The sequence below is a fragment of the Gopherus flavomarginatus genome, chromosome 2 (assembly GCF_025201925.1).
Source record: "Gopherus flavomarginatus isolate rGopFla2 chromosome 2, rGopFla2.mat.asm, whole genome shotgun sequence".
Taxonomy (NCBI): domain Eukaryota; kingdom Metazoa; phylum Chordata; order Testudines; family Testudinidae; genus Gopherus; species Gopherus flavomarginatus.
This window is the reverse complement of record NC_066618.1, coordinates 34751472-34766950: the sequence shown is the minus strand read 5'-3', so window position 1 is coordinate 34766950 and position 15479 is coordinate 34751472. Positions and strand designations below refer to the sequence as shown.

The 15479-nt window shown below is 41.4% G+C and overlaps 1 protein-coding gene across 3 annotated transcripts in view; it reads left to right on the top strand.

The window, feature by feature from the left end:
* The window catches only part of YME1L1 (YME1 like 1 ATPase), a 39430-nt gene that overhangs the window by 3266 nt on the left and 20685 nt on the right, over nt 1-15479 (top strand). For 2 of the 3 annotated variants that reach the window (XM_050939075.1, XM_050939074.1), the window contains exons 1-4: nt 2497-2727; nt 6741-6872; nt 10958-11120; nt 14955-15053. In XM_050939075.1, coding sequence (XP_050795032.1) covers nt 2695-2727; nt 6741-6872; nt 10958-11120; nt 14955-15053 — 427 coding nt within the window. In that variant the 5' untranslated portion in view covers nt 2497-2694. Of the gene's footprint in view, nt 1-2496; nt 2728-6740; nt 6873-10957; nt 11121-14954; nt 15054-15479 lie in introns of those variants that run through there. The other variant, XM_050939077.1, reaches the window with a different exon arrangement.

Genomic DNA, 15479 nt, shown 5'->3' with positions numbered 1-15479 from the left:
CTGGGGCAATGATCTGGAACTACTCTATATGCCAGTCAGGACTCTGGGGGAACATGCCTCCTCTCCCTGAGTATACTGTCTCCAGGGCAAGAAGCTTATACAGCTTTGACCTTCCTGGGTCTGACCTTGGCGCATTCAACATCCCCTTCCACACTGTGTGCTTCCTACAGTGAGTGCCCAGATGGGGCTCCTGGGGAAGCCGGAGGGCCCTGCACCCCAATTCCACAGGCAGATGTGACTCTCAGCCAGCTGGTAAAACAGGTTTATTAGTCAACAGGAACACAGCGTAGAACAGAACGTGTTGGCACAGAAATCAGTGACTTTCAGCCAAGTCTATCGTGGAGGGAGGGGAGCCCGGAGCCAGGGCTCTGACTTGCCTCCAGCTGCCTGGCCCCGGCCCTGCCCATTGCTCCTCCTCTGGCCTTTTCTTGCTTCCCAGGCCAAGAGTCACCTGGTCGCATCTCCCTGCTGCATCTCGGGTTACGAAAGGGTGGCCATAGCATTTGTGTAGGCAGGTGGAGCAGCCCCCGCAAAAGTCACACACCCTTATTCCCACCACCTAGACATTGGTGCAATACATAGGGAACCTGAAGCGCACACAGCATTCATGCAAAACAGTAAGACTCACTTAGGCTCACATACAACGTAATGATGGAAAATCCCCACAATGTAACACTTGTGCAGGGAGAAAATCTGGGGAGCAGCTCCATCCTATCTCACAAAACTAGAGTGATGTTTTCAAGACTTGGGCAGGGTAGCCTTCTGCTTGATGCTCTAGAGCAGTGGTTCCCAAACTTTAACAACCTGTGAACACCTTTCACTAAAATGTCAAGTCTTGCAAAAACCCCCTCCTAAAAATGAATATTTCCAGGGATTTTCTCATTTACCTGAGTATAAATTATAAAAGCAGTGAACTTGGAAATATAACATTTGTTCTTATGATATGCTTATTACACACTATTTATTATTATGTCCCTGGCCTCTGTTTGCCAGAAGCTGGGAATGAGCGAAAGGGGATAGATCACTTGATGATTATCTGTTCTGTTCATTCCCTGTAGGGCAGCTGGAAGACAAGATACTGGGCTAGATGGACCCTTGGTCTGACCTAGTAGGGCCATTTTTATGTTCTTATTTATCATTATAGTGTTTTTATTACATTATGAAAATGGCAACACTCTTCCAAGATCTCACTTTCTTAGCTTGTATCACTTAGGAGACTTGTCTTATAATAGGCTTATTCAGTGTTTCATCAAGGAGTATCAGATGTGAAACAGCATGAAGGTATTTAAGAAGCCAACTCAAAGAGTTCCTCCTGCACAAGCATTCAGGTCTTCAGCAGTCCAGGCAAACAATAAAGCTTAACATTGTTCATCATAATAATTTTTAAAACAACACTAGCTGCCTATTTAGTTTTAAAAACAGCAAAAAATATCCACCTCCCTTTCCATTTCTTATAAGGAGTCTTGAAGTTTAAATCTCCTCAGTGTGATAGATATGCTTGCTTTAATCCTGTTAGCTCCTGGAAGTCCAGGGGCTCCAGGCTGCTGGTCCCTTGCTGCCTGGGGTCCCTAGGGACAGCTCTGGCCGCCATTAGGGAGTTTTTTCCCAAGAACCCCCTGTAACATTTCACAAACCCCCCAGGGTTCATGAACCCCAGTTGGGAACCACTGCTCTAGAGTTACAACAAGGCTTGCACATCACCCTGGAAACTTGGCAGATGCCTTGGCAATCCCTAGTGGCCAGGCCAGTGGGATCCAGAAGGGAAACAGTATAGCCGGCTCTGCAATCTCCAGGACCATATTGGCTATGTGGTCCCCTGTAATCTCCCATATTTTAGGTAAAGAAGGCAGTGGTGCTACTGAGCTTGCCACCTTTTTTTCCAGGCCTTCTTGGGGATCTGCATACCCATCCTGCAGATGCTTCTGCCTTTTTAACTTTAGGACCATGAGTAGAGTTCCAATGATTTCGATTAAACTACTGATGGGAGTAAAGTACATGCATAGATAGTTGCAGGATCAGGGCCCAGAATTGTGGGATGTTTGCTGACCTTAAGAGCACCTGCTGGGCCCCTGCTGTGACGGACCAGTGGAGTGATGTGGTGACTGGAGAGATAGGTGGGGTAGGGCTGCATTTTGGTTTTCTCACAGCACGTTAGGTTTTGCACAAACAGGCTGCTCAAAAGTAGGCCTGTTTTACCCGTACCCCAGCTCTCTGTTTCCGAAACGACGGCCTCCTGCTGCGACCAGCTGGACACAGCAGCTGATGCATGCAACTCAGACGTAGCTGAGAAATGGTTCGGTCCTACGCCCTCCCCCGTCAGGCGGAAGGAATGGTTTGCTCCCGCGCGCAAGTGCGTAGTAGGAAGGGGCTGGTGTACGCGCGTGAGACACATTGGTTGCTAAGGTGTCTGGTTGCTATGAGGGAGGAAGGGGAGGTGCCCGGGCAGGAAGGACTCGGGAGGGACTATGACCCGGAAGCGGTATGCCGCGCTGTCCGTTTCCGGCATAGCTGTAGTTGGCCTAGTCGTTGCCGGCCGCAGAAGGCGGCCATTTTCCATGGGAGTGGAGCCGCCGAACGCTGCTTCTCCCGGCGGCCGCGGCCAGAGGGAGTGAGAGGCGAAGACCCCCGGGCGTGTAGATCGCCGCTCCCGGCACGGGAGGAGGGGGAGTCGCCGCCGCCCTTACAGAGGGGAGGATGTTTTCCTTCTCTACCACCGTGCAGCCCCAGGTGAGAGGGCTGGCGCGCGGGTGGGACTCGGGATACGGGGGAGCAAGAGGCGCCTCCCCCACCCCAGAGTACTATTGAGAGGGAATGGGTCGGCTGGGCAGCTCCCGCCCGTTGTGTCGGAGCCGCCGCTCTGTGAGACTCCGCCCCAGAAAGTCCCTGGGGGGCGCGAGCGGGTGTGTGTGTGTTGGGTTGCAACTTGCCATAGAGGCCAGTTTGGGGCAGGGAGCGGGGTGAGGGGGAGATTGTTTCTGCTTCAGGGAGGGATTCTGAGAAACTGGCGTGTTGACGCCCAAAGATGAGACCTAGCCACTAGGTTGTCTCCTGAGAGACACCTGCACGGGAGGCGTTAGTGGGAGATTCTCCGTTACCCCGACCCGGTCCTGAGTGGAGCGGGTTCCCCATCTTCTTTCTCTCGAGTCCTCTCCCCCCGGGTGGCTCGGCTAGCGAATTTTTCCCTCCCCTTTCTGAGCTGACAAAGGAGGTTGTGACACTTCCTGGTCTCTGTCACTTCATGTGTCAACAGTGGGAGGAATGAGGTGTGTAATACCGTAGACTAGTACAGTGGCTAGAATGCTAGCCTGGGGAACTTTGGATCGAATCCCTGCTTGGTCATAGGCTTTTGAGCAACCTTGAAAAGTCGGTTTCTCTGTGCCTGATTTTCCTCTTTGCAAAATAGGGGCATTAGTACAGCCCTGCCTCACATTTGTGTGGTATATTAAAGATGGTGGGGTGCTTATATGCCACAGTAAGTGGGGAGACCTAGATAATACACATAGTATCCTTGTTTGGACCTCAGCTTCTGAAAATACCTAAGCTTCTGATAAGTGAAAAGCTTACTGCCTTTTCCATTCCAGGCTCTGGTACAGTATAATACAGTCTACACATGTCTTGTCCTTTAGCATTCCTTATTCCCTTCCTCATTAGGCCCAATTCCCTGCCCTGGTTAGATGCATAGGTGTTAGACTATTTTTTTTTTTTTTGCTTGGACTACAATATGGCTTACTAAGATCGTTATAACACTTCCCCAGTTTACATAGAGAAGAAGTACTTTTGTAACAAATGGTAGTAACCGATAATATTGTCATGATTATTTGTCCTATTCACATAGAACATAAGAGTAGAGATTTTAATATTAAACCAAACAGAAAATGTCAGTTGTGTTAAAAGTACAATGTGTAAGGCTCCCTGAAAACTCTCAGGCTTGGATCTGCCCTCAGCTTTTGTTTGTGTGACTTTTTTAATATCCCTCCCTGGTTGAGTTGAGCTAGTACTAGATAGTACACCATACTGTCACTTCTCTAGTGGCCTGTTCGGTTTCTTCAGTATTTAAATTTTTTTCTCCTCAAGGGTGTTACTAAGCTGGCTTCAGCTTTTCCCAGGATCTTCTCCCTCATCCTTTCATTTGCTGATCTTAGGTATACTAGTTCTCAGTTTTAGCAAGCCTGGGAGCTACCAAAGCATCACTTGGCTGGTCTCAGCTCTGTGGGAAAACAATTGACTAATAAGATTAGCATAGTGCATTATAAAGAAATAAAACTTTACATTTAAAATATTTCAACTACATCTGGAAAATGTTGAACATGCAGCATTCTTGCCAAATTTTTGGTCCAGGAAAAGAAGCAAATGGGGAGGAAGCGTCATTATATAGATTACCAGTTTACAAAATACTTTTTTTTTTAAACCGGTCAGTTGATACACATATACTTTGTATTGCCCAGACTTAGCCCACTTATACGCAAGCTGCCTTAGCAGGATCTCCTAGACATCTAAACTCTGAAAGAGAAAATGGAAGGTAGAACACCAATGAAATCTAAAACTCTAGTGAAATTTCAGATAAATGCATGTGTTTATTAGGCAAAGTTGAACTCTTTCTCTAAGCAAATTAAATATCTAGATTACCCTTTGGTGGCACTCTAGTCTCCTCACTATTTGTGTCCTCCGTACAGCTCATTAAAAGAGCATTACAGTTTTACCATATAATACATAGTGGGGAAACTGGTTGTGCTGTGGGATTCTGTTTGAGAAATCAGCTTCCTAATCCTGGTTTAGTGGACACCTGCTCTGGCATGATGGAAACCACTCTGATCCTGTTTACAAAAAGAACCAATGAATGCATTGTGGAGCTTGGACAACAACGGCTAAATGAATAAATCTTTTAAATATTTAAACAGACACTTAACTTGAAATGTAGTCTTTTTAAAATAGGTTCATTTATTTCCCTTGCCTATAGATTGCTTTGCTTTTTTTTTTATGGTTCTGTAATCACATTTACTTTTCAAATGTCTTCGCTCTTCTGCATGTGAAAGTCTCTCTCAAACATAAGATTGACTGGGGACAGAATTAAATTAATTTTATAAAAAGTGTTGTTTAATGAAACTGAAGAATATTTTTCTCTGATTTTTCAGTTACACTAATCTTAGATGCTGTAATAATACTTCTGATTTTTCCCAGTATTATAATTTTTTTAAAACTGGTAGTTGCTTTTTCTTCTGACATCTTACTGTGAACTACTTATTTCCTGGGGCATTGCCACCCAGATGTGGTAGCACTTGTCACATTCTCTCCCAGCTCTCTTGCCTATCCTCTGCCGTCAAGCTTACCTATACTTGTGTGAGGGCACAGCATGGATCCGCAGGCAGGGCGGAGCCAATGAATGGCTTAGGCCACTGGGACTAGCATAGTTTAGGAGCAGGTTTACCTATGTGCATATTAGTCCCAGTGATGTGTGCCAATAATTGGTCACATCCTGCCTAGGTATCTGTGTATGTATACTGGTGGGCTACACACTGATATAGTTACAAGAAACCACATAACAATTTTGAGCAACCAAGTTGGTAGTATGGATACTTCAAACATTGAATAAATAAACTATCAAACTTGGCTGAGCTCTGTGACCATAAAGCAGTGTGGTGTGATCGTGTAGATTGATCCAAAGTGTTAGTGAAGTTAAGTAACTTAACAACATAGCTTAAACTACACTAGGACTTCAGAGAAACCGATTTGTGCAGTTGGAAACCAAAGAAGCATAGCAATTGCTCTCACTTAATTTTGGGCAGAGTTAGGGAGAATCCTGCAGAAATAGATATTTAGGAGAGGGCATTGTGTGTTTTGCTAGGAGACCATTTCACTTTCCTATATCATCTTTGTGGTGTGTTCTAAATCCAAGACTTCTAAACATATATGTGTTTTCTAAATCCACTTTAAATCTAAACACTTATTAATACTTTTTTAGATAGGTTACATTAGCAAAAGTTACACCAGCATGTTTTAACAAATACCTATTATTTGTTCTAAAGAGAGACCTACACTAATTGTAGAAACTTTTCAGGAAGGATAAATTTCAAAATGTAAATAGAGTTGCAAAAATACATCAGAGGTCAACATTTTTCTTGGAAATGCCTGTTTAATGTCTTCTAAGTGCACTTCAATAATACCTAGGCAATTCTCTCCCAGGTGAGGTTGCAATGGCACCTCACACTATACATTGATCACTAACGCAAAAAAACAAATGACAGGATCACACTAAAACTGGCAAAACATTATTCCTTTTGCAACAGCTAATAATTGATTTATCTGCTATTGTTATTAAGAAATTTATAAAAAGATATATATTTTATGAGAAGAGAATTTTTAGTTAACAGAAGGCTAATGGGTAGCCTAAAAGTTGATCGTTTGTCACCACAACTCTGTGTTTGAGTATCTGACATGTTATCTTGTACATAAGGTGACCTGGGTTCTGTTTCCTACTTTGGTAGACTACCTGTCTGACTTAACCTGTCTTGGTTGCTTACTGTCTGATGATCGCTAACTCTTTGTGTCTCCATCTGTACCTTAGAGGCAAAGTTCAAAAAGCATTCTGAGACATATCTTGGAAGGCACTGTCTAAGATCATTATTTTATACCTTATCTGAGATGGGGATGTATTTAGATATATAAATACTGAGGAGAAAATTCGTGTATGGCATTATATTCTGTTACTGTGATTGATTAATTTAATCTTTAATTTCTACCAGGTTACAGTTCCTCTGAGTCACCTCATCAATGCCTTCCATTCACCAAAAACCTCAGCTACTTCTGTCAGCACAGCATCTATTCAGTCTCTACAGAGGGATACAGCCCCAGAACATGATGCTCAAACCAGTGAGGTAACAAGAATTTTTGAGAGACTGGGAATTATATTTATGTTTAAATGAGGTTTGAAGATTTTTCATTTTTTTAAAAAATTGTCAGACTGCTTTTTACTAAGAAATTATTTTTAAAAGATATCATATTTTTGTACAATGCACAGATGTGTGCCTTTTTTTTTATATATATAGCCAATGCTGTCATGCTTATTACTATTCTACATGGGTACTTTAAATTACAAGCAGACAAATATTTTAATGAGCGATCAGCATTTACAGAAATGTGAAATGGATAAACATTCTTGCCTGGAGCCCCCTTCCTGTTCTTGTCCACTGTGCCTCCTCTCTCCTCGTAATTCATTAAAACAAACCTGTAGCACTCTCTTCTAAGTAAGGTTAACAAAATTTGAAATAAAATCATAGAATCAGCAGTATGGACATCACCAAAGGTAAAAATTTCAAAAGCACCTAAATCCCATTTTCATAACGTTTACTTCTGGTCCATGTACCATAGTATAAATTCAGGACTATGTACTTCCCACTATGCCCGTCATGGTGTCCACTGATGTCAGTAGGAAGTCTGTAAGGAGAAAATGTAACCTGAATGGAGTAACTAAACATTGAATTGTTTTGTCATTTGTTCAGTGTGTCATTGTTCTGTCACTCAGAATCTACTCATTTTTAACCCCACTATTTTTGCCTTTTTTTCTCTTCTTTCCCCCTTCTCTGTTTCTTTCCTGCTTTCCCTCTCTTTGAGAGTTTCCTGTGTTCTCTGAATTTCTTTCCCGCAGCAACTCCAAGTTCCCAACACTGTGGGTATCACTCCTACTCCCTTTCCACTTACTAAAATGATCAGTGATTAAATAGTTAACACTGACACTGAAGTGTTATCAATGGACTTTAGATTAGTCTATCCCCAATCAGATTAAAAGGGGAAGAGTTCATGCGCTGAGTTGTTTCAGACTATCTGCAGAATCAGGCAGATGTAATGGAAATGAAAACTTAGATCCTGTTATGTATGGATTAGTATGGATGTTTCACGTGAGCCACATGAGTTCATGTGGGATGTATGTTTGATAGCCTTGCTCAAGAATCAAGCTTTGCCAAGTAGAACATCATGGTTTTTGAGCTGATGCTGGTAAGATCTAGGTTCTGCAATTCCAGTTTTGTCATATTAACTGGTTTATGCATAATTAATCAGAAAAGTGAAACATTTTGCTCATACAAAAGGGTAAGTATTTTGATAGGATATTGTCTCTCCTCCCCCCTCCCAAATAGGCACAAATGAGGCAAAGAGCCAAATTCTAGTTTATAATTTGTACGTTGACTGCCAACACTGGCATCACTCCCCGTGCTTGAGCCATGAATACAAAATGCTTTTCCCTTCAGTGTGATTATATAGGGATCAGAGCGTGTTTATCTGGGTTTATACTATAATTTTTTCAAACCACTATGAAATATCCAATATCCACATTTCCTTAATTTCTCACCCACCACTCAAAAAAAAAAAAAAAAAGCCAGCAAAAAAGCCAGAATTGCCGAATTTTCTACACCTGTCAGTCAGTCTAACTAGTGGACAGCTGCTGGTGCACATTCTTGGGGGATTTTTTTTTCTTCTCTGACAGAATAGCAACATCTCAAAGATTAGAAAGATGCTGGACGCTGAGAGAGGTAGGAAAATAATGCATCTGTCTACTCAAACCAGAACAATGGTAGAAAACATGAATAAAAATGAATATTTTTGTAAAATACATAAAAATCAGGTTTTTAAAATTTATATTGAATCTGTCTTTTTAAAATTGAAATTATGACAATCTACGTCAAGGCCTGAATTTACTGTAATATATTAAAATTGACATTATATTAAAAAAAAGTAAGCAGTACAGGTTGCTACCAAAGTTTTAAAGAAAGTCAGGCTACTGAACTGATGGGAAGTCATTGGGTAAGCACTTGGAGCCAGAGTTTGAAGTGCTAAACCAGCTTTTGACAGCAATAGCTTCTTTTGTGAGCGCAGAGAAAATATTTTCTCTTTTGTTTTATTCAAGTACACCCCTACTCCAATATAACATGACCTTTTATAACACTGGTTTGCGTACAACGCGATAAAGCAGCGCTCTGGTGGATCAGTGCGTCAGCTCCCAGCTGCAGCGCTCCGCTTCCCACCACTGGTGAGTGCGGGGAGGTTGGGGAAAGGATGCCTCCAGTACTTACCTGCAGTGGGAAATGGAGTGCTGTGGCTGGGAGCTGGCTGAGTGGAGCAGACTGGGGCTGGGTGGCTCCACCGCTGCTGGTGAGTGCAGGACCTTTTTCCAAATCCGGCCCCCCCAGCAACACGGCTGCGGCCGGGGCAAGGAAAGTGGAGCGGGCTGGGGCCGCGGTGCTCCGCCTCTTGCCACAGGTGAGTACGGGGGGTGTTCTTTCCCCAACCTCCCCGCACTCACTGGCAGCAGTGGAAGCGGAGCAGCCTGGCCCCAGCCCGCTCCACTCCACTAGTTCTCAGCCATGGTGCTCCACCTGTAGCGGGAAGCAAGTCCGGGGGGCGTCCTTTCCCCAAACTCCCCACTCGCATCGGCAGCGGTGGAAGCGGAGCAGCCCGGCCCAGCGCAGTCCACTCCATCAGCTCCCAGCTGCAGCGCTCTGCTTCCCGCCGCAGGTAAGTACAGAGGGCGTCTTTTCCCCAACCTCCCCTCACTCACCAGCGGCGGGAAGTGGAGCACCGTAGCTGGGAGCTGGCAAAATGGAGCAGGGTGCAGCCAGGCTGCTCCACTTCCCGCTGCTGATGGTGAGTGCCTGTCGGGGCAGAGGGGTATGGATAGGGGTCGGGGCAGACAGGGAGCAGGGGGATTTGGTAGGGGGTGGGGTCCTGGGGGTGATTAGGGATGGGGGGTCTCTGGAGGGGACAGACAGGGGACAAGGATCAGGGGGGCCAAAGCAAGTTCGATATAATGTGGTCTCACCTATAGCGCTGTAAGATTTTTTTGGCTCCGGAGGACCACATTATATTGGGGTAGAGGTGTAGTTCAGTTCAATGACTAGTTCATTGAAAGTTAAGAAAATAATTGAGAGTTGAAAAAGCAGGAAGACTTGTTTTACTCTTCCAATCTAAAAATGAAAACTAAGCATGAGAGGATGAGATCTACTAATTATAAAATCTTGAAGGACATAGTGACCAGAAACAATCAGTTCACTAACTACAGCTAATACTTTGTTTAATAAACCAGTTAATTTTAAATGCAAAACATATTTTGGTAAACTTTTTTCCTATATATTCAGCACATCTAAGGTAGTTGTTTTTAACTAATAAAACAACTTTGAAATGTTGTTTGTGTGCATTTAATTGAATTCCAGTTTCCATCCAAATAGAGCTTGAAACAAATCTCAAGATGACAATCATCCAATGAATTAGAAATGCAGCTTTCACCATTTTTAACATATATAAATTTATTTTCATAATGTTATTAATATTTTTTATTTTTATGTTAAACTATGTAATTGTTTACATAAATGTGTACAGGTGTGTGTCATCCGGGTAGCAAAAAGTACCACCAAATTTAGTATTAAGGCTGTAGCTGGTTGCTGTTTAGTGTGTTTTAATGATTACCAGCTAATAAGAATCAACTTTTCTTCAGGAAAATAAGAAGTACAAATACAAATAAGATTTAAAATTGGCAATTTAAATCAAGGTTTCCTGGCTGTTGACTTAAATCATGACTAAAATTAGTGATTTAATTCACTTTGACTTAAATCAATCTATTCTGCTTTCAAATATGAAGAGAACGTTCTTAACATGGACTAAGCAAACAAATGGCTATATATTACCAAAAAAGCACACCCTCTGTGAGTAATACACACAGGATGGCATAGTATAGAAGCTTATTTTATATCAATAATAACTGGTTTTATTTTTCTCTTAGGGTTTAATTAAGTCGTCTTATTTTTCTACATCTAAAATATGTGTTTTTCACTTTAAAATTCTTCTTTAAAAATCTGATAGCTGAAGCTGTATCAGTAATTCTGTGAAAATATCCCCTTCTTAGCAGACTTTTCTTTTCATGAGGTGACCTGATTTTATTGAATATTTGAATACTTCTCCTATTGCTTTACAGCCTGTACTGAATCTGAGAGACCTGGGATTGTCCGACTTGAAAGTTAGCCAGCTCGATGAACTAATGAACAGGTTGCTTCCTGGCTATTGTACAGAAAACAAAATCTCTTCCCAGTGGAATACATCTTATATCTCTGCACAGTCCTTCTTTGAAAATAAACATGGTATGTTCCAGGGTGATATGCCAGAATTATCATTTCAACAAAAATAAAAATGGGACTAGTGAAAGCTGTCACACTTAAATTTTCAAGCTGAAACCATGGTAAATCAAGCCATAGGTCATTGTGTTATGCAGTTGCTTAGATTGTGGTTTATAACAAATTATTGGAGCTGTCCATAGAAAAAAACCCAGAATACCAGTGTCATTTGCTATACAGATAAGTTGTAGAGTTTGTTGTATATCTTGTAGTGCATTTCCAGTCATGCTCAGTGTTCTAGTCAGACTGTGACGGTTATTTTACAGTGCAGTTTTTTTCTTCAGTTTGATATTCAGCTCAGCTGTAGTAGCTAATTTTATCAACTTAACATTGATGCAACTGCAACCCTCTTACCTCAACGCTGTGGCGATCGATCTACCGGGGGTCAATTTAGTGGGTCTAATAAAGACCCGCTACATCGACTGCCGATCACACTGATGTCGACTCCGGTACTCCACCAGATTGAGAAGAGTAAGGTGGGGTCAGTGGGGGAGCGTCTCCCGTAGACACAGCATAGTGTGGATCCGACGGTAAGTAGATCTAAGCTACGTCGATTTGAGTTTTGCTATTCACATAACTCAAATTGCATAGTTTAGATCGACTTCCCCTTTAGTATAGACAAGGCCTTAAACTCAGTGAATGGAAGGAGAAACTGAGTGTAACTACCAGTGTATCTGTCTCTGAATATGATGTGTCAGTCTAGATTAAAGTCCCTCCCTTTTTCTCTGAAGGATTTTTACAGCTTTTAAAATACAGAAATATTGATATGGGTTGAAAAGGAATTCAGATTGGCTTCACTGTTAATGTGTTGCTAACTATTTCATTACAGAAAATAATGGTCAGTGGAGTGAATGCAGGAGTTGAGACTAGATGATCTTTGTGATACCTTCTGGCTCTAAAATCTGATTGTCTAACCCCCCCCTCCAATTTTTTTTGATGATGGTCTTATAATTTGATTCTTCTGCCAAATTCAAAAGGAATGTTGCCACAGAAGCAGGTTCTCGGTAGAAGTGCCCTGATTGTACTAGCAGCGGAAGCAATTAACTGATATCTAAAATGCTGTCTCCACAGCATAGCAGTTGGGAGAGTAGGAAGAAGGAAATCAGCTCGAGGCTAGTCTCAGAACAGAACTGAAGGAACTGCAGCCTGAGTGGGTATAAATGTGAGAAATAGCTAGCCAGACAAGACCCTGGTTGAAAGGGGAGAGTTACTAAGGTTTTTGGGAGTCTTCAGAGCTATGAAAGTCTAGTTCATAAGATTGATCTTTTCACTCAGGGTGATTGAGGCCTGGTCTTACGCTGCAGCATTAGGTCGATGTAAGGCAGCTTACATTGACCTAATTATGTCAGTATGCACACTACAGCCTTGCTCCTGCCGATGTAAGTGCCCTAGTACACTGACATGATACCTCCACCTCCACAAGAGGTGTAGAGCTTACGTTGGTGTAGTTAAGGGTGATGCGGTGTCCCTGTAGATGCTGCATTTCTTACATCTATTGGCAGTCATTGTCAGTTTCAAGGCTCTGCTGGAGCTGTGAAATTGATAAGAAAGCTGGCTCCCAGCTCCTCAGCTGGGCTGCTGCCCAGTCTGCTCCAAGCCAGGTTGCCTCCCAGGCTTCTGGCTCAGGCTGCTGCTTGGCTCCCAGCAGGGAGCTGAGAAACCCACGGTGGTTTCCCCATCCCAGCAGGGGTTAGGAGTGAGCTGGGCTCCTGGCAGGGAGCTGTGTGCGGAGCTGAGAGTCCTGGCTTTCACCCCCTCACATTGCCCCTCTTAAGTAGGTGGAAGCACTCCAGGACATGCACCATGGACAGAAGGGCAGTGTGGATGTGAACCACCGCAACTAAGTTTATTTAACGTAGGTCAACTTAAGTTTATACTGTAGACATGCCCTGGGCAGACCTATTGGTGGGAGAGGAGCCCTGCCACAGGCCAAAGAGCTGCTAAAATTCCAGTGTAGGGGAAAGAAATCTTAGAATAGTAGAAACTGCTTCAGGACTGAAACAAGCTCATTGTAACAGCTGAAAGCAGAATATATTTTATTTTCTTATAGAAGTTCTATTTAACAGCATGTCCTCATGTCCACTGAAATAAACCACCAAGATTCAAGATGGAGTATTTTACTACCTTCTGTAGAAGTTTAGTTAGCTTTAGTGATTTATCCTCGCTTATTTCTTAAACTTTAAGGCTAAGATTTGTAAAGTTGAGAATTAGGTGGAATCAGCCTAAGTATAATGAAACTTTTTCCTGAGTTTTACATGTAATTTCTTTACCAGAGTGTGCTTTTAATTTAGCTGTGTTAATGAAGCAGTGCTGACAATGAGCTTTGAAAGTTCTACAATTTAATTGTAGACACTTAAATTGTAAATACTTATGCAGGATGCCAGCTCATACTGCTTTTCATCACTACTCTTACATCTTATTACAACTTCATTTCTACTTTTTGGTATAACTTATACTGTTGGATATTATGGAGGAACATTAGATTGATACCTCAAAAAGATTTAGCAATATATCTTTTTATAAAGATGTGAGAAATGGTTTATTATTTGAAGAATGTGTGCTCATAATTATAGCTTGTATAGTAATACATACATACAAGGGTGCACAATTAAGGTTGTAAATTTAACTCTAACTTTCAATTTCCAGGCTTTTGAGCATTTAAAATGTTACCTTAATGTTTCATTAATATAAGTGTTTTTTGTGTTTTAATATACCCTTCAGTTACATTTAAGAAGATGGCCCAGAATAATCCTTAGATTTAACCAATTTATATAAATACCTTCTTTGAACATGTGCTTACAAATATTTTTTTTGTTTTCATGATCATCATTTTGAGGACCATATCCGTGCCACCTTTGAAGCCTGCCTAATGGAGATGTTGAAATCAGTTTCTTAACAGTACAATGCATTTCAATAACACTAAACCAGTGATACTCAGACCTCAGTGGTTCAGAAGCCAAATTAGCAATCAACATTATCCCAAAGAGCCGCAGTAGTGTGAATTCATTATTTCATTGACTATATTTTTTTATTTTTATATATGTACAATCCTCCCAACAAAGTGACTGACCAAGTATTATTTTATTGGTTAATAACATAGTAAAAGCATCCTGATTGGTTACTAATTAAATCACAAAGTGTTTTAATATCTTGTGCTGCAAAGAGCTGCAGAAAACACATTTGTCACTTGTGGCTCGTGAACCTTGGTCTGAGTATTGCTGTTTTGAACAATGGATATAAGGCATGCTTGTGGTATGCTATGTATTCACAGTAGCTAACATTTTTGAAATGGTATTTGCTGATGCATTTCCTGCAGTGTTGTCCCTTTTCCACCTCTTGTTGCTTCCATACTGTATTACAACTATTAAACAAATCAGATATACCTTAATGTAGTTTTAAAATGTGTTAATGCTTTGTACATTTCTTATTTTTAAATCAATTCATGAAATGAGTCTCAACACAGAAATCCTGTCAGAGTCCAGTTAACTGGGATTTTCCCATGCAGTTACAGGATCTCAAGTCTTAGCTGGAATATTTTTCACCTGGAAGTTCTAAAAATTAAAAGGATTCTTGCATACTGAGAGAGTTTCCAAAATGAAGAAATTCAATAATTCCCACTATATGTTAATAATGGTTTGTTTATTGTTCTGTGATGGTACTTCACATGACCAGGTATAAATAAAGTAGACATTTGGATTCAACATAATTAAGAATAACTTAGACTAAGTATAAAGTCTAGTGTGAAATATCATGTATCTAAAATGGAAATCATGCTTATGTTGTTGAATATTTTTTTTCTAGGTTTCATGGATGTATTTAGTACTTTACGCTCATCTTACTTATATAGACAGCATCCTAGTCCCCTCCAGCGTGTGTGTTCAGACCTTCAGCGCTGGCCAGGTATGAAGCAAGAAACTACCTCATGAGATCAGTTAACATGTTTTTAACTTGCATCGTGTTTTGTTTTTTGCTTTTCTCCACCCCGGGAAATTCTACTTAGTCTGAGTAACGGTGGCATTCAGCAAATATTGGCAAACTTACTTGAATTTGATACCTTACTTTTTAAATAGTCTTAAGGGCCTTCCATTCTTACGAGGTTTTGGGCTGTTAAATCTGAAGAAATCTTTAGAAACATGGTTTCTTGGTTAAGTCAATAAATATGACATAATTAGTAGACCTTGCTTTAAGCTGTGAAATTCTTAAGTGATGTTAGTAAAGAGAACCTAAACTCCCTCATCTTTTGAGTCAAATAAGTAAATCTGACATCAGTACTAGAGAGCTTTCTTAAGATAATGAGGAGTCCTTGTGGCACCTTAGAGACTAACA